The following is a 20,085-nucleotide window of genomic DNA, read 5'->3' as shown; positions in this document are numbered from 1 at the left end:
CCTGAAAACGACTTTGCACATTTGAATTTTTCTTACGCTCCCACAAACTTTCCGGTCGCCACCCCTAAGCGCTGACTTCCTATCAGTCAAACTGCAATGGGATTGCGATGAGATATTTTGTCGCTATTTGGTCTCGTACATGCACACTACAATGCGTACGCATGGGCAGTCATTCGATAATCGGACGGATTGCGAATTTGCACAACAGCAATGAGTAATAACCCCGTATGTTACAGTTGATGATCTAGCAACATGGTAATAGCCGCATTCAGCCCAACAGATTAACTCATTATTCCAATCTGGCGAGTTCTGTATAGAAAGCGTCCACATGTGAGAGCCAGGTGCCTGGTACTTGAGTGCGGGAACAGAGTGTTACAGAAAGACGCATTAGGCATGAGAGGCAGCCGCGCTCTGCAGAGGGAACGTATAACTCAGATGGCTTTCATTGATTTCTGCCAGGGTGGATGTGTTGTGTGAAAACCTCCTCCGCCTTGTTTTCTGTCTGTGCGCTCACAATCCTTTTTGCAAATACTTATCGAGTGAGCGTCCGTGACAAATCCCAATCACGCCCACGTCCCATATACCTGCTAGAAGATTACAGCAGCTTCTGTATTACATTTCCCTTATGACATTAATCCTGATTTGATGGGAGGATATGGGCTCATAAGTCACATGTCTTTTCTAAACACATCTAAAGCCCCCTACACTCTTCCTGATTCACACCAGTTCTCTAGGCTGCAAATGCACGTGTGCAGATGACAGAAGGGGTCGTTATCGACATGTAGGAGCGAGCATCCTGCACCGTTGGAGGCATACACATTGGAAGATGCAATGAGCGATATTGCTCATTATATTGCTTTTTCTATATGAGGTTTTAGGGGCCCATTTATCAAACCATATTTGCGGCTAAATCCCCCAAAACCCCCGATTTCGGGGTTTAGCCTCAAATATTAAGTATCCCCCAAATGTATCAAAGGGGGACCGCAGCAGGGATCCCCCCTGCAGCGCCGCCGGCCGCATCCCCCATAGGTTACTATGGGGGATGCGAAGCTACCCGATGTATCAACATCGGGCAGCCCGGCTTCGCACCATTCTGGGATGGCGATAGCCCATTGTAGCCTATGGCTGCGGGATCGCACTGCCAAGCGGGGCAGTGCAGTCAGAGGGGTCGGCGGGGGTCAGCGCATAACCGCACATGCGCAGACCACCCGGCTTCCGGGTCAGGGCTTCGCAGGGATGGCTCCTTTCGGAGCCATGTCCCTCTGCCCTTACATTGATACATCCCGGCGGGATGGCACAATACCGCAATGCGATGTCCGGCGATGTCAACGCCGGCATCGCTTTATGATGATAAATGCGCCCCTTAGACAGAGAAGCCTTTTTAGAGGAATTCAAGTTTTTAAAGATCTTCCTACATCTTTAGTTACAAGTGGTGAAACATACTAAAATAACATAAGCACAAACAATCACTGTCAGTTATACAAATTGGTATTGTTCTGTCAAGCCACTGTTTGTTTAACTTTTTGAGTGCCAACGTTGCTATGAGAGATGTGCAAAATCTCCACAAAAAATGCCAGGGCCGTAGTTGAGGAATATGAATCACTTTAGTTATTGCCGGCAAATGATCAGAAGTCAATTAATTGATGTTTTGTTAAACATTGCGCCAAAAAAAGAACTGTCGATGTGAACCAGCATTTTTAACGGATATTTAGCACATCGCTCAGAGCAACTTTGGCACTCAAAGGGTAACAAGGGCCAAGAATGCTTATATCTGTTTTAACCTGAAATTTTGCTAATCCTTTTTTATTATTTTCTTTACATTTTTAATCATATTAAGCTCCATGTAATGATGTTCTGTCTTTGTGTTCTTAAATTTACATGTAAGTTTTGTTTGGTTTTTAACCATTTAAGGCAGACAACTGTTTGGATTACAGTATAGACCACTGGTCCACTTCTTTTAACCTCTTGCGTGAGTTCACATTTTTGTGATACTAGTCGATCCCAATATGAATAGTACTTTCCTTCATTAATCAGGCTTATGCGCTGCATTAGGATCAAATACACAGTTATTCGATAATCGCTCAATTTGCAAATTCAACTATTACTATCACTTCTGAGCTAGCTAGAAGGGATGCACACATTTACAATGTTACATTGTGTTATGTGACATTTTTCTATGAACAGGATACAGATTATCGAGCAGTTGCAGAAATATCTATATCAGGGATATTCTGTGATATTATTAGGAATTACCTCAGGCTCTGCAACACATATGGGTCTTAATATGTGGTTTATAACACTTTATATAACAGGTATGCACTCTGTACAAATGGATTTATACTGGTGGATTACAAAAACAAAAGTCCCAGCAGGCTTTAAAAAAGGAAATATATACATTATCCCCTTCCCTTAATTACTTTTCCATTCCATCGGTGGAAAGTCACCTGAATGTTATTGCCATTATCCCTCCATGACTTAGGGCCTCATACCAGATGGATCACCGGATCTGGGTGACACCCAGTGTGCACTTTATCCTACTTGCGCACCTCAGGGGCAGGGCCTAATTAAGGTCTTGCTGGGAATCCTAATGACATCACTCTGGTGGGAAGTCTAGTCTCTGGGGGCTGAGCTGCCCCTGGAGACTAGTGCCTGCACTGTCGACTCCTTCTCTATGACAGGAGACGGATGCTGTAGGAGGATGTCAAACTGCAGCAGCTTGCTTCTGTCAATGTGGAGGAGCCGGTATTTTGACACCTCACCTGTATGCGGCCCGAATCCACCTTCTGATGCCACGGCCTGATTCATAGATGTACTCTAATGCTACTGCAGAAGGAATCTTTGACTCAGAGGATGTGCAAAATTCTTCTAATTTACAGAGATGCCCATGGAGCCTTCGCTGCTGCTTACAAAGTCACAGCATCAGGGCCGGACCGGGAAACTCCCGATCACCACAGCTTAGACGCTGGATGTATTTCCTGCGAAAATGTTTAATCACTCCTGTGTCTCTATGTTCGTAGTTTCCAATGTTTGCTGTAGCAGAAGACACCATGACCAGCGTCGTAATCGCGACTCTGACAGCAACTGATGAGGACCAAGACATGGAGAATAAGCTTGTACAGTTTTCTGTCCTATCTGGGAATGAAGAACAAACCTTCGCCATTAACATGGATCAGGAAGAGAACACTGTGATCATCTCCCTTCTAAAGGTAATATTCAGGCCCAGCAACCTCTTTTCTTATGATTGTGCACATTTCCTTATAAGAACACGAGTTTACAGCGGCACAGTCTCTTAATGGGAATTTTACGTATCTGTCACTTCAGCCTCCTAGGAAGTGGTTGCAAATTGGTCACAGCAGGGGATAGGAACCAGCGTTAGATAGACGTCATCAGTTTTGATGAAGGACCCCACAACACATCGATCAATGCGACCTTTCCTCGCAGGACGCTGAATCTCAGAATATGCTCAGAAAATGATTCATATAAAATAATCATATCCAATCCCAAACTCTCCATTTCTGTAAGAGATGAACACAGCGTCCTGGGTGCTATGGTTGGAGGAGCATAAGTCAATGGAACTTACACTGATTTGTAAATCATAAAGGGATTCCTCTCTCGTTTTCTGGGGAATAATCTGTGTCCCAATGATTCCCTCTTTATGATTTACAAATCAGTGTAAAGGCCCCCATACACTAGCCGATTTTGGTCAGATTTCGGCCAGATCAGTCGGATCTGGCCGAAATCGGACCAAAATCGGCTAGTTTTGATGTCCCCTCAGATCCGATGCGCAGTCCCGTGCGCATCGGATCTGCGTCGGGTGGTCGGACCTGCTGCACGTCCGACCACCCAACTTGGGACCTAGTGGGGCGGCGCGGCGGTGGAGGGAGCAGGGGGGCTGGGGACGCTGCGGGGGACACAGGCGGCATAGAGCCGGGCAGGGGGAGCCGGGAGCTGTCAGTACTGAATTTAAAAAAAAAAGCCCATACAATGAATGGGCGGCCTGTGATTGGCTGAGCGCTCTCTCAGCCAGTCAGCAATTGGCTGAGAGAGCGCTCAGCCAATCACAGGCTGCCCATTCATTGTATAGGCTTTTTTTCTAGCACTGACAGCTCCCGGCTCCCTCTGCCCGGCTCTATGCCGCCTGTGTCCCCCGCAGCGTCCCCAGCCCCCCTGCTCCCACCAGCAGCCCTGCTCTGTAGCCCCCCCCCCCCCCCCCTCCCCGGGTTTTTTACATGTGATAAATCGAGACGATCCTGTCCTTGTTCAAAGGTATCAGGCCAAAATGGTAAGTATTGTGTGGTGTAGGCGATAGGCGTCCCCGGTTGGCAGCCACCGTTCATAGGGCACACATTAGAGCAATACAGAACTAAACATTAAAGTTACTGAAAAACAGAGCACATGTGGCAACTAGCAGCACAGTTCTCAGTACACAATACAGCTAGGATGTAGGGAAGCAGAAGAGGTGTCCGTGTACTACCAGCGGCAGCACCGTACATAGGGCACACAGCACAATACAGGAGACATAGGACATTATAGTAACTGAGACACTGCAATAGAGCGCAGGTCACAATTAGCTGCACAGTGTTATCAGTACACAATACAGCTGAGATGTAGGGAAGCAGAAGAGGTGTCTGTGTACTACCAGGGGCAGCGCCGTACATAGGGCACACATTATCACCATACAGGAGACACAGAACATTACAGTAACTGAGACGCTACAACAGAACACAGGTGACAACTAGCAGAACAGTTCTCAGTACACAATACAGCTGAGATGTAGGGAAGCAGAAGAGGTGTCCGTGTACTACCAGCGGCAGCACCGTACATAGGGCACACAGCACAATACAGGAGACATAGGACATTATAGTAACTGAGACACTGCAATAGAGCGCAGGTCACAATTAGCTGCACAGTGTTATAAGTACACAATACAGCTGAGATGTAGGGAAGCAGAAAAGGTGTCTGTGTACTACCAGGGGCAGCGCCGTACATAGGGCACACATTATCACAATACAGGAGACACAGAACATTACAGTAACTGAGACGCTACAACAGAACACAGGTGACAACTAGCAGCACAGTTCTCAGTACACAATACAGCTGAGATGTAGGGAAGCAGAGGAGGTGTCTGTGTACTACCAGGGGCAGCGCCGTACATAGGGCACACATTGGCACAATACAGGAGACCAGGGCCACCGACATCTGGATACAGCTGTCCCGGGCCCCCGCATCTGGAAGGGCCCGGGCAGCTCATTTTGCCCCCAGCAACCATCCGCTATATGCTGCCTGCGCTACGCTTGGACCCAACTCAGCAGATCCCGAAGCACAGGCTTCTTTAATGGAGGGTACAGGCAGCCAATTAAAATGCTGCAGCGGCTTTTGAGCAAACCAGAGCTTGCCAATCAGAGCGGCTGCCGGTACACAAGCTGTGATTGGCTCACCAGCCGGTGCTGCATATTAATTGGCCGGCGGAGTCATGCATTGAAGAAGCATGTGCTTCGGGACCTGCTGAGTGAGGACTGAGTCTGGTGGTAAGTTAAGGGAAGGAGGAGATGAGGGGAGGGGGAAATATAAGCGCACAGTGGGGGGGGGGTGCTGTGCTGGGAGTGCACTGACAGCTCCGGTGGAGGGCTCGGACTGGAAATCAGTCTCGGGCCCCAAAATAACAATTAGCAGAAAAGTTCTCAGTACACAACACAGCTGGGATGCAGGGAAGCAGAGGAGGTGTCCGTGTACTACCAGGAGCAGTGCCGTACATAGGGCACACATTAGCACAGTACAGGGGACACAGAACATTACATTAACTGAGACACTACAACAGAGTGCAGGTAACAATTAGCAGCACAGTTCTCAGTACACAATACAGCTGGGATGCAGGGAAGCAGAGGAGGTGCCTGTGTACTACCAGGGGGCGGCCGTCTTTGGAATAGATGAACGATTTCGAGTTAGAAGGGTTGCCAGTATAGGCAATCGCTGTGTAACAGAGAGCTGTAACAACAGGAGGGAAGAGGGCCCTGCTCCAAGGAGCTTACAGTCTAAAGTCCAATTACAGATAGAGCGCCTCCCAGCCAGCCTGAGGAATCGTCAAATTCCCTGAGCTGGCGCAGGCTGGCAGTCAGGCACTCCATTCACTTCAGGGAGATGGGCAGGATTAGTGAGGGCTGCGTACGGCGACAGAGAAGAAGTGGGGAGCTGGCGGATGGCAATTGGCGATTCTATCGCTAATGAGATCATCTGTATTCAAGTGATTCATAAGCAGGGCATATACTAAGTGACTTCTCCCCGCAATCTGCCCTTGAGCCGCCCGGAACCTTCCCTTGCAGCAGGGTTGCTTGCGATATGTACAGGGGCCTTTACATTACAACATAGCATGATGCAGGACTGCCTGCGAAAATACGCAGCCTAGTGAACAGGTCTGAATTGGCCCGTATGCGTTTGGCTCTATCAGTAACCATGCAATATATTAGTGCTGAACGTTGTAAATAAAAGATTACCGAAGCTGGTCCTTCTGTTGTGAAATGTTCTGTGGGGGAGACAATAACCTTATTACCAATATCGGTATTATACTGTACATCCAGAAAACAATGCATTATATGTACAGTAGCGTATGCCCACACCTTTGTTTTCTATATAAGTGCTTACAGGCTGACATGTTACACTGACCAATCTGGTATTTAGCGTTAATCTGCCCCATTTACAGGGTCAGCGAGCGGAGCCTAATTACTCGGCTTCTGCAAATTCGTTGCATTGTGCTGTTGTGTTTTTCCCTCTTTTTAAGGAAATTCCCCTAGCTGTCACCAAATGGTTGCATTGTGTTCCTTTCACACACACACAGCCCGGAGTGCGGCTTTTCCCCCCTACCCCTTTTCGATACGAAATCATCGAAACCTTTCTCTACGCCGCACGTTGCCGGAGCCCCCCGCCGCTTCTATGAAAGTGTAATGAATTTTAAAATGTTTTGTAAATGCTTTCATCCTTTTAGGGTTCCTGTCAGCTGAGCTTCCTGCTGCACTAAATTGGCACTTCAGAAAGGTGAGGGGGCGGCTAGATCAGGGCCCTGGGTAAGGAGGAGGCGTTTCAGGGATAGATCGCTGTACTGTACTAGGAGACTTACCGCATGTAACAGAAGCCTGTCGCATCGACTTATTGAACAGGAGCCCAGAGAAGTGCTTGGGTTTCATTGGTTGGAGACAGATCGCTCTGGAGCACACGGGGTTAATGCATCAGTCTCCTTTCTGCACAGCCAAGAAAAGAGAGATTGAAAATTGTGACATTTTTCCCACGCACCAGAGCAACAACACAAAGGCACAGTTCTAGGCTGTGAGCCTTGTTAACCGGTTGTTGGCGAAATAATATATACATAATATAGAATGGAGGATAGTTTCTTGTGGCTCACGGCTACTAAAAGTTTTTCTTCTTTAAAGAGTCATTCCAAAAGTTAACATACCCCGGGTCCAGAGTTCACAATGGGCTGAATTCAGGGCTTTATCATCCATAGGCGCAGAAATGCCACATGATGCACCACTGAAACTTGCACCAACAAACTCTGTACATCCCATTATCCACTGCCCAGTCACCTACCCTTCCAGTATATAGTCACCTGCACAAGCACTTCCACCACCCACTCACCTGCCCAAGCATTACCACCGCCCTGTCACCTGCCCAAGCACTTCCACCACCATGTCACCTGCCCAAGCACTTCCACTGCCCAGTCACCTACCAAAAGCACTTCCACCACCCAGTAACCTACCAAAGCACTTCCAGTATCCACTCACCTGCCCGAGCATTACCACCGCCCTGTCCCCTTCCCAAGCATTTTCACCACCCTGTCACCTGCCCAAGCACTTCCACCGCCCAGTCACCTGCCCAATTACTTCCACCGCCCTGTCAACGGGTTGGATCATTTGGTCTAGTACAACTAGGTCGACAAGCATTGGGTCGACACCACTAGGTCAACATGGGTCTAGGTCGACAGGACATTAGGTTGACACAAGCATTAGGTCAACATGGGCTAGGTCGACATTGGGTTTTTCACTGTTTCACTAACTTTACGTATGAAAGCTCAGGCAGTATTTTTATAGACCTGCCACAAGTTGACATTATAGCATTATCAGGTACTTGTTTCCTATCTGGGCGCCCATCGCGGGCATCGCGGGTACATCGCATGTCATTATAATGACATGCGATGCGACCGACGCGATTACCGCGATTTTCCCATAGGGACCAATGTTAAATGTCCCAATTGACCCGCGATGACCGCGATTTACCATAGGAAACAATGTTAAATGGATCAATTTCCCCAAATTATCATAGGGAACAATGGGAAATGGGGCAAAAACACCCCTGAACATAAAAATGTCCCCCCAAAAGTAGTTGACGCCACCCCGCCATCAACGTGAACCCGAAGCGTGGCGAGCGCAGCGAGCCCGCGAGGGGCGGCGGTACGCGTCCTCCGACCTTTTCATGCCCTACTATCCACTAGGGCGTGGAGTGAGAATAGAATAGTGTGGCGAGCGCCGCGAGCGCAGCGAGCCCCGCGAGGGGACGCGGATACCTTCACAGTTATACGCGTCCCCTCGCGGGCTTCCCAGGTGTCCATGGCGACGCGGACACCTGGGAAGCCCGCGAAGGGACGCGTTTACCTGTGAAGGTATCCGCGTCCCCACGCGGGGCTCGCTGCGCTCGCCACGCTTCGGGCTCGGTGGCTCGCTACGCTCGCCACACTATTCTATTCTCACTCCACGCCCTAGTGGATAGTAGGGCATGAAAAGGTCGGAGGACGCGTACCGCCGCCCCTCGCGGCCTCGCTGCGCTCGCCACGCTTCGGGTTCACGTTGATGGCGGGGTGGCGTCAACTATTTTTGGGGTGACATTTCAGTGTTCAGGGGTGTTTTTGGCCCATTTACTATTGTTCCTATGCTGATTTGGGTAAATTGATCCATTTAACATTGTTTCCTATGGTAAATCGTGGTCATCGCGGGTAAATTGAGGCATTTAACATTGTTCTCTATGGGAAAATCGCGGGCATCGCGTCTGGCACATCGCACCCGATTTTTTATCGGCCGCGATGCCCGCGATGGCCCCGATTTTACCCCCGATACCCGCGATTAAAATCGTGGGCGCCCAGATAGGAAACAAGTACCCATTATCAACATGAACATGTTGCTACATTGTAAGTGAAATCTCTTCATAAAATTATACAACCAGTATGATTGCAACATTGTTTAAACGGTAACACTTTTTCATACACACCGGCATATTTGGTGGATACTAGTCAGTTCACAGTCATTAGTCCGTCAAGGATCCCAATATGAAATTTATTATGTGTCAACGTGCCCAGCCAACTGTTAAATAAAGAGCCCAACCCATCAGGGGACCCCGCTGGATACTTTTTTATATTATTAAAACGTTTGATACAGCCTATACTATAGACATATATACAGTACTAGGTGATTCATCGCGCCCTATGGGCGCTCTTCACACCGTCGTAAGGGGCTCCGCCCACTCAACATATGAAAGCCTTTAGCGTGTGAAATCTGGTTTGTATTATATGGAGAATTACCTGTATTGGTAATATAGTTAGAGGCTTTATTTTTAAGATGAAAAGGGCATTTGATTGTGAAGAGGGTGTTGGTATGAACAGTGTTTACAGACGATGGGCGTCTGTGGTGTTGGTGTGGCTGGTTGCAGGGGTAATGCGGAATGTAGAGGGGCAGGTGCAGTGTTTTGGCAGGTGGATGTGGGGGTGCTGCGTGTGGTGAAAGGGGGGTGGGCTTGGTGTCATTGGAGGCGGGGGGGTTTGCAAGTGGTGGAGTTGGAGGTCCATGTGGGTGTGTGAGGTGCAGGGGTGAGGGTGCTGTAGTTGGGTGGGGGGTGGTTGACGCCAGTGTCGGAGGGGCGGTTGTGGGGTTTTGGGGTGGGTTAGGGAAGGGGTTTGGGCATATGTGAAAAGCCGGTGTAGCGTTGTTGGAGAGGGGTGTGTGTGGGAGGGGCGGTTGTTATGATTGCGCATGGATGGCGGGGTGCTGTGGGTCGTGGTGGAGGAGCGGGTGCGGTGGTGTGGTGTGTGTTGTAGTATGGTGTGTGACAGTGTGGCGGGGGGGGCTTGTGGGTGGACTAGTGTGAGGTTTGAGATAGTGTGGGTGGTTACACGTGTGGTGGTCCGTGTGGGTGGTGTGTGTAGGTGTGGTGTGTGGGTGCACCGGTTGCGAAACATGCATTGTGCTGTGGAAAGTGTGTGGTGTGGTTGGGAAACAGATGGCTGTGTCGGTAATTCCGGAGGGGTATGGGCTGGTGCAGTGTTTGTGCTGCTTGTTGCTGGGGTACTGCGGGATCTAGAGGGGCAGGTGCAGTGTTTTTGCAGGTGGATGTGGGGGTGCTGCGGCTGTTGGGGGGGGGTGATGTTGTAGGTAGGGGTGTGGTGGGTGTGTGAAGTTTGGGTCCAATGGTGCTATGGGTGTGAAAAGGCATTAGGGGGTTGTTTGTGTTGTGAAGTGGCGGAAGGGGGGATATTGTGTGTAATGGAGTGTATGTGTGGGTTGGTTAGGTGTGGTGGTGCACCATTTTAATGCGGTGCATTTGCGGTGGTGCTGTGGGTGTAGTAGCAAGGGTAGTGTGTTTGGGTGAGGCATGGGTGCGTCGGCAGTAAAGGTGGGGAATGGGCGGGTATGGTGTTGCTATGGGTGCGTGCATGGATACTTTGAGTTAAGGAATTTGGGGTGTAGGTGTGGCTTGTGTTGGTGTATTCGTGCCAGGAGGGGCAGGTGCAGTGTTTTGGCAGGTAGATGGTTGGAGTGTAGTGTAGGTGTGGGAGGGGCAGTTGTCGTGGTTGTGCAAGTGGATGCGGGGTTCCTGTGGGTGCTGGAGGGGCGGGTGCAGTGGTGTTGCGTGCGTATTGTAGTGGTGTGGGTGGTGGGTGGGGGAGGGTGCTTTTTGGTGTAAGGGCGGTGGTGATGTGGGACGGATGGGCACATTGGTAATGCAGTAGGGTTATGGGCAGGTGGAGTGTTGTGGGGGTCTTAGAGGGGGTTAGGAGGTTTGGGTGTTGGGGTGGTGAGGATGAGTGCATTAGTAGTGGTGGTAGTAGGTGGGTGACAGTGTACAGTGGTAGGGGTGGGTGTTCTGCAAGATAGTTAGGCTTGCGGGGAGGGGGATGTGTATACAGTGTAGTTAGACTTGCGGGGGTGTACTGTATAAATAGAGCGGGGGGAGGGGGTGTATAGGTAGAGTTAGGGTGTGTGTGTGTGGTTACTAACCTGGGCTTAAAAGGAGGCGGCTTTTGGGGGACACGCTGGACCAATGAACTATTGCATCCTATGGGGATCTCCGCTTCCAGGTGCACTGCAGGCTGCTTCTACCTTCTGTTCACCCTTCTGCCACTGGGACCCGCATTTCTTCTGGTCCAGTGGCAGGCACCCTGCTTGTGTCCTCTTCTGCTCCCTTTCATCAGGCCAGCCGGCCTGACTCCTGTCATACATTCAGGGGCCGGCGCAGCAGAGAGCAGACACGTGTGCGGGGAGAAAAAGACACTCTCTGAATCCCTCTGCCAGCCTGCACACACATTCTGGCACTGTGCCAGTTAAGTTAAAGATTGAAGGGGGGGGGGGTAAGGTTGTGAGCAGTCTGTGCGGGGAGGGGGGGGGGGCAGTTGGGAGTCCCCCAGCATGAGGAATAGACGCTGTGCACATGCGCACAGTGTCTATTTAGTGACGCAGAGGATGAAAAGGGGGCGTGATCCAGTGGGACATAATTTGCATATGTCCCGCCTTCATTTACATAGGCCTCGTCCCTTTTTCACTGCGAGGGTCCCGCCTTATACACTGAAGAAGTTGGGAGGTATGTGGCTGTGCCGGTGCCTCCCCATCACTGTATAATGTGTGTGGGCTGTGGGGAACTTTTTCGGTTCCCTGCAGCAGCTGGAGTCTGTGACCGTGTGTATAACTCCACCCATGACTCCGCCCAGCATTATACACAGTCACAGACTGACAGTTCTGGCTAAATATATAAGAGATAGTGTTAAATATTATGGATATGGATTATGGATACAGACAGTATTCAGTGTATAAAAAGACCAGTGCTCCCCAAACTCCCACTGTTCAATGTTTCAGTGGAAAATTTTGTGTTCTGCATTTGGAAACCCCCTGCGAGAAATCCTGCTTTTGCCACTGCCACTGTACCGGCCCCACATATCCTCATTTCTCTCTCACTTTCCCATTCTCCTGACCCCAGATCAACATTGCTGGGTCACCGTATCATACAGCCCACAAAGAACCTCTGCAATCCGGTGGACCATTATGCGGTATAGAACAACTATCCTTGTGTATCAATGCTGATTTCCCTATAGAGTGTAAGCTTGTGAGCAGGGCCCTCCCACCTCTAATGCTGCAGATGCCGCAACTCCCCATGGTTCCTTGTACAACTGATACCATCTACACAGGAAATCTGCGCAGTTGGCATAGGCACTGAAGGAAGAGCGTCTATTGCACACCTCTATTGAACAGAATTGTCTTTTACAGGATCTGGATTATGAGCAAGTTCAAGATTACAACTTGACGATTGCAGTGAGAAACAAGGCTGACCTGTCTGGAGCGGAGTATGGCCCCAGCTCCACCGCCTCCGTCCGCATCACCGTTGGCAATATCAATGAGGCACCGATATTCGCACAGAAAACGTATGAGGTCCGAGTACCAGAGAATATACAGGCAGGATCAGTAATACTAAAAGTGGAGGCCACTGATCCAGATATCTATCACCAGGCCAGATTGCGGTAAGTTAAAGGGTCCCCGAACCCTGTATAGTGAGGACAGGGTGCAGGGTGAAAAATGGGGGTGACACCCCCGTAATCCGGAGACTGCTCCCAGCAAACGCCTCTGTCAGTCAGTCAGGAGTGGGTCCGATGCTCACACAGTTTGCCAAACTTCATAAAAATGCTCAAGGGATCGTATAAGCAATCCCTACTGAATAGCCCCAGACATAGCAAGAGGAATATGGTTAAGTATCCCTTATCCAAAATGCTCAACAACAACTGCCACTATCCCTGGAAAGTAGGGACACTTGGTGACTATATGAGTCAGAGGTGGACGCATGCACACGTGATGCAGTCAAAATACCGACAAGTACAAAATCCCGACATTTAAAATCCCGACATGGTCAAAATCCCGACAGGGTCAAAATCCCGACATATAGAATGTACAGGTGAAACAGTCTACATGACTTTCAGTCGACAGGTGCGAGGGCGACATGGGTTTTTTCCAATGTTTTTTGAACCGACATGTGCCGACAGGCGGTATTTTATGCCCTACCATCCACTAGGGCGTGATGGGAGAAAAAAATAGTGTGCCGAGCGCAGCAAGGCACCATGCCCGAAGCATGGCGAGCGAAGCGAGCGATGCGAGGGGCTGCGGTGCACTTGCAACTGTGTCCATGTCGACTGTATTGACATTCGGGTAAAAAAACAGTGAAAAAACCCATGTCGACCTCGCACCTGTTGACCGAAAGTCATGTAGACTGTTTCACCTGTACATTCTATATGTCGGGATTTTGACCCTGCCGGGATTTTAAATGTCGGGATTTTGTCCATGTCGGGATTTTGTCCATGTCGGGATTTTGTCCTTGTCTGTATTTCGACCCATTCGGTATTTTGACCCATTCGGTATTTTGACCCATTCGGTATTTTGACCGTCAGGATTTCCTACCGAATCCATGCACACAATGATTTACTTATGCACGTTTCCCAATGGTTACCATGGGGGGACGCGAATCGCTTTGGCAGGTGATTTAACTGACACTGCCTGCCAAATACTATCAGATATTCTGAGCAACCTCAGTAGTCCGATAGTGCTGCCGATGTTCACTTGATGGTGCCCACTGCGGCGGATATGAGCTGCAGCCAGTGGGCATGCCTATAGACTGCAGCACGATGTCTCAGTAGCGTCTGCAACAAGCGTCGCAGCTGATACTGTTTAGCGTCTACCTCTGAATCCATCCCGATGTCAGACCGCATCAGCAACCTTAAATTCATTGAGAAAAATCTCTGCGTTGTACCAGGACGTTTAATAATAGATCCGCAGTATTGCAGGAGTCAGCAGCTCCAGTTGTTTTGTTACAGCAGGAACTGGAGTCCCGCCAGGTAGCAGACACAGAAAGGACACTGATCAATAATGATATCAAACACTTGGCCATTGTGTGTCTGCAAAATGAAAAAAAAATCGAAACATTATCTTATCCCAGCTCAGTTAAGGCCTGGGGGTAATTGACGCCTCATTTAACGTTTGCCCTGCCTGGACTATAGTGTTACTAGACATGTGGATACTGTTGATTTTATTATTTGTACAGAGATTAGTTACAGGTATTAATCTCTGATTGCACCTCAGCCACTGAGAGGCTCACTACATCTGTGTGTGTGTGTGTGTGTGTGTGTGTGTGTGTATAAAAATCATATGTCAAAATGGCAGCAGGAAACCACATACTGTGATTTATATAGTGTGGAGGGCACGGCACCCAAGCAGCACAGAGTAAATCAGCAGACACTTTATTGAGGACAGGGCAGGGCCGAAACTAGGCTTTCCGGCGCCCGGGGCAAGGCAGTCTTTTGGTGCCCCCCCCCTCCTAGTGATGCTAGGGGGGCGTGGTCTAATTTGGGGGCGTGGCCTATAATCGCTGCTCTCCCGCGAGGCCACGCCCCCATTTTGCCGCTATGGGGGCATGACCCAGAGGCTCTGTGAGCCTCTAGCCATGCCCCCAGCCCCCTGGCTGCGGGAATAGACGCTGTGCGCATGCGCACAGCGTTTATTCCCCGCTGCTTAGTTAGCAGCTGACAGGGGGGACCGACCAACTGACGCCTTGTCCCTGGCGCCGGAGACCCCCCCCTCCCCGCACAGTCCTCTCACCGCTCACCCCGCAGCCGCATCTTCGTCCGTCTCCTACTAGCGCTGCGGCGGGAAGCGCTGATGACTTCAAAAAGACTTGCCGGACGCTGATTGGCTGAATTCAGCCAATCAGCGTCCGGCAAGTCTTTTCGAAGTCATCAGCGCTTCCTGCAGCCGCGCTAGTAGGAGATGGACGGACATACCTGTCAGCGCGCCCCTCACCTCCAGCGCCCGGTGCGCGTGACCCCCCAGCCCCCCCCCTAGTTACGGCCCTGGACAGGGTGATGTTCAGTAACATATTGTGTGGGAGGCAGTGGAGGCAGCAGGAAGCAACAGACTGATTTAGAGGTGGCCATTGATTATAGATGGTTAGCAGCCACCAATGGTCAGCATTGATGGGAGGCCACTGATGGTGAAACATGGTGACCATATTGCCAACGATTGGAGTGTGCACGGCGATAAATTGACGGGTGTGTGCTCCTGTTTTTAGCCCCCTTATGATCGCTGGTCACAGGAGCTTGCTCCTGTGACCAGCTGATTCCCTCTGCAGCTCCCCCGGCAGAGGTTCCCTTTCATCAGTGACCATCTCTGGTTGCTGATGAAAAGGAGACACTGAGCAATATATTGCCCCGTGTGTACACAGCATATGTGTCATCATATGTAAAGCTAGCAGGTAAATCACCACCGTAATGGTCTGACATGCAAAATATACTCCTGTACATAATAAACTATATAATTATATTTAATGTTTATTGTACAGCTACAGCATCAGGAATGATACCCGAAAATGGCTCTCCATCCAAGAGGATTCTGGGAAGATTCAGCTACTCCATTCCCTGGACCGAGAGCAGCATGGAGACACATATACAGTGCAGCTGCTGGTGCAGGAGATAGGTAGGATCAAACGCTGAATTATTACTAGCAGAATATTATAACAGCCCATCAAAATGACGGCTTAGTCCCTATCAGCTCCTACCTCCAGTCTCTGTCCTCACAGCTCCCTCTCTCCATATCCAGCACGTTTGAAACAGATCATTTTGGTTTCACTTTCTGTTAAGGAGTAAATTGGTCTGTTGAGTGGCCTCTAGTGGTCACTGGCAGTACTTCACCTCAAGAAGGTAAGGTGTAGGTAGCCTTTTATATATATATAGATCAGACTGTCAATAAAAGCTAATGGAACATTATAGAAATTCTTCTGCATACTGTGGGTCAGACATGCAATTCCAGGACTGTCCCTTATGGGAGGTAACCTTAGTCTGGGAGATTCCCAAAATCCATGAACCAGGCTGGTGGGATGAACCCTTGATTGCATGATTAGCTGTAAATTGCGTTGTCTTAACACTGCCCCCTACTGGAGACTCATGCATGGTGCAAGGCAGGTCCATGATGATACAAACTCAATTTGTGCCATAATTCCCCCCAACACTTTCCACTCAACTTTAGTTTGGATCCATGGCAGCCAATGAAATTGGCAATATGTGAACCATAGCAGCCAGTCAAATTCTGTGATTTTTCATACATTATATTGTCTAATTGGTTGTTATGGGTAATAGCACCTTCTTCCTGATTTCTAGGTCCCATATAGGAAACTCCTTCCATCTATGGATGAAGTTTCAGTGTCTGTCATCAGTGAAGATAAAGGGCATTGTCCTGCAGAAAAGGGTCCGATTCAAATCTGATCTCACAGGGCCGAATTCGGTAGCCTTGGGAACAGGTCTTTATCTGCCCACTGTCTTGTGAAATCCCACCTTGCGAATAGGTTTGCAAAGCTTGTGAATGGTTCTGTACGGGTACACATACATTCGCATCCATCACCATCAAATGATTTTCCTCTTGTCCCTGGTGTTCTGCTTAGCCCAGGACTTACTCGGCGTCTGCGAACATCGCCCTTGCCCCAGCAGGCATAAACACTCCTGCGTTCTAATGGACACTCCCAGAGTTTCATTCGTTTTTGTGGACACGCCCATGAAACCTCTGGGTACCACACCCACGTGCCCACCCCTTGTCAATCACGCTCATGCGCAGTAGCCAAACATCAGCCAGCATCCAAATTCGGACCTGGCTGAACCAGTCTGAATTGGGCCCTTACTGTGATGCTGAATACAGCTTATGTCACACTTTAGTACAGAAAAGGCAGACAAGTCCTAATGATAATGTACTTTAGATAGGGACAGCGGATGGTGTGGGTCCCAGGAAGAGGGGTTCCCAAGCAATGTAGTAGAAAAGGAAGCGGAGCTGTATACTGTATATACCTCATTCCTAATATTGGAAACCAGCTTCAATACACCAGCTCTCCGGAATCTGCAGCGTATACACTCATCCTGTGCCGAATGGCTCGCCCTTGTATAGTTACTGTATATTTATGAATGGAAAAATCTATTCCATTTAGCTTGATATACTTTTCCTGTACGTTCACCGTCGTTCCAAAAATACATCCTATTCCCTTGTGCATCTTATCGTTTAATATTGTATTTTGCCATCTGACTCATTGCCTGGGCAGAGCCACTGTGCGAATGAGCACTTTCCATTAACCCTCCACTGACCGGGCACAACGGTGCCATCTCCTGCTGGCAGCCATGCCTATCCCTTGTCCGTCGCCCTCTGAAGGGAGTGCATTGGTTAATAGTGACCGAAGGCAGAAGACACAATGTAAAGTAGATGACAGCTTGTTTATCCGTCTGAGTGTGCTGCGGACGATGATTCACACCTTCCTGATGTCATCCAAAGGCAGTTAGATACATGAACAAAGGGTTTGATCCACTCCAGCGTTTGTCAGTTAATTATTATTTTGTCCGCATGTGGAGCCTGATTCATGTTCATCAGTATAGCAAATTATGAAGCAACCGGGCAAAACCATGTGGCATCGCATGTGGGGCAGATCAGTGGCCTCCCTAGCTGTAGAGAGATTTAGGTTTGGGTGGATTTTTTCTGTGCAGTAAAGGACTTTTTAGTGGGATTGGAATAAGGTCGCAGAGGTCGGCCAGGTTTTTTTTATCAACCAGGTCCAAGCAAAGGGTGTAATTCAGGTTGGGTCGTTAGTTTCTAAATTCGGTCCGGTCAAAAAATGCTTGTTCAGACCCGGTGTGCGAACGCCTTCAGCAAGCATTACACTCGCCGAGGCATTCGCACAGAGAGGGGTGGGTAGGGGACGGATAGTGGGCTGTCGCAAGGGAACACAGAGTTTCCTGGGCGTGCCCACAAAACCGGTGGGTGCGACCAAAAAAAACGCTGGCCATCCCATTGCGAACGAGGAGTGAACGCAGCATAGCGAACAGGTCTGAATAGGCTCAAAATGTAGATCCAAATAATTGTCATATCTATTCATCACAACATTCTTACAAAAGCCCCTATGCGTCCCTTGAATTTGCGCAATGACAGGACTATGACATCACAACAAGAAGCCTGTTCCCAGTAAAGCAGCCTTTCCACATTTTGTTACATAATCCAATTTTAATCAATTGTTCTGTTATTTTTCCCGAATATTATTCCTCAGTGATAAGAATAGCCCCCAAGGTAGGGATTGCCATGTGTTTGCCAACCATTGATAGATATTCGGTAAGTGTCCATCAATAGTTGCATACTGTGCAGTACATGACCATCGATGATTTCACAAACTGTTGGTCATCTATGTACTTTTAATGACTGTGCTGTATGCAGATCAGAACCTGTGAGTGGGGCTTTGTGGCTGTAATGGGGAGGAGCTATGCTCAGTATCCCGGCACTCTAACAAAAATAAAAAACATCTAGACCATAAATACCGAACAAGCATCTGGCTCTCCCCTTTTCGATGGAAAAACATTTCCAACATAAACCATCGATTATTTAGAACCATTGATGGCCAATCAGCATTATATTATTGGTAGAAAGAAACCGAGAATACATTTTGTAATGTGGCATTATCCTTCGCTATAGTTTTGCCCAATGCGACCTTACCGCCACCATCCTGAGATGCAAGGGGGGTGAATGACACCCGCTCATTCCGCTGACTACCCAGATGTCGGGCGGCTGTCAGAGATGGAGGTTCTCTGCGCTGCTTTTTTTTTATCCTACAAATCACACAAAGGTTAAAGACAGCCGCAAATAAAAGCCAATGCACTGCAATTATCCATGATTACCGTATTGTTCCTTTCTGAATTGAGGCGAAGATTGCATGAAACAGAGGATTTAATGTACAATGTCGGTGGTGGGTGTTTCAGAACGGATTAGTCAGGACATGTGAGTTGTTGCTACTGTAATACTATACATGAATTCTAATCCTAAAGAACATTGGGGCAGTTAAAGGGAAAGTGTTGCTTGTTTGCTGCTGACCTTCTAATATATCCAATTTATACCAATCTGATTTCTGGACAGTTTGCCAATTCAGAGGTAACAGCATGGCAGGTCATGTCTTTCTAACATGCAAAAGATTCACATGTGGGTACACTCCAGAGATCTCTAGCATAGTTCCCCACATTCCCCAGCCTATTGCCCAGCTGCTAAAAGGCATTGGGAACCCTGACCCTCTGCTCTGGACAAACATATAACAGGAAACCACAGGTGTTGTTAATGCACAGTGATTCACAGTAGATCTGCATGTACCCCATGGAGGTGTATCAGACCGGATTGTATGGCCCCGAATTTGCACGGTGGCCCATTATCGATAGACTGTGCATGCGTTAGGCCTGTAGTACGCATGCGCGAGACCACCCTACGATGAAAGCCTGCTACTTTTTCATACGCAGGAAGTAGGCATCTGGGGGTGGTATCTGTCCATTTATTGGGAGTGCCCCCCCCCCCCCCAATTGCCCAGTGGAAAAATCATTCGATGGCGAGTCTCTAGCGAAGAGTTTTGAAGATATTCATACACATTTATTCACACAGTGATCAAGTTAATTTGCAAGGAGGGATTTCACTCTAGCGGGGTGGAGTCTACCTGAATTCGAAGCTGTGCGGTCAGGCCTGAATTACCCCCATGTTCTAAACTACTGCTTTGCCTAATAAACAATGATCCTGAATGTAATTGTATAATTTGGGTTCTCCCTTTTACCTTCTGTGATATTGGTCCCGATTTCACAATTTTGCAGTGGTCAGCATTCAGTTAAACCCCTGCCCCGCTTCCACCTTGCAAATGAATGTGATCACACATGTGCAGTGTATTGATAATCGCCCGCTGTGCGTTCTGGTCTGAATCGGGCCCACAATCCCCTGTAAAGGGAAGGCAGTTCCTCTCTAACATTTCTGC

The 20,085-nt window shown here is 48.8% G+C and overlaps 1 protein-coding gene across 3 annotated transcripts in view; it reads left to right on the top strand.

Annotated features, from left to right (window-relative positions):
• The window catches only part of CDH16 (cadherin 16), a 100,178-nt gene that overhangs the window by 54,357 nt on the left and 25,736 nt on the right, over positions 1-20,085 (top strand). For all 3 annotated transcript variants that reach the window (XM_083165257.1, XM_083165258.1, XM_083165259.1), the window contains 3 exons: positions 3,018-3,206; positions 12,513-12,763; positions 15,625-15,758. In XM_083165257.1, coding sequence (XP_083021383.1) covers positions 3,018-3,206; positions 12,513-12,763; positions 15,625-15,758 — 574 coding nt within the window. The remainder of the gene's footprint in view (positions 1-3,017; positions 3,207-12,512; positions 12,764-15,624; positions 15,759-20,085) is intronic.

Source organism: Crinia signifera, chromosome 11 (genome assembly GCF_055691185.1).
Source record: "Crinia signifera chromosome 11, ASM5569118v1, whole genome shotgun sequence".
Taxonomy (NCBI): Eukaryota; Metazoa; Chordata; class Amphibia; order Anura; family Myobatrachidae; genus Crinia; species Crinia signifera.
This window is presented reverse-complemented; position numbering and strand designations above follow the sequence as displayed.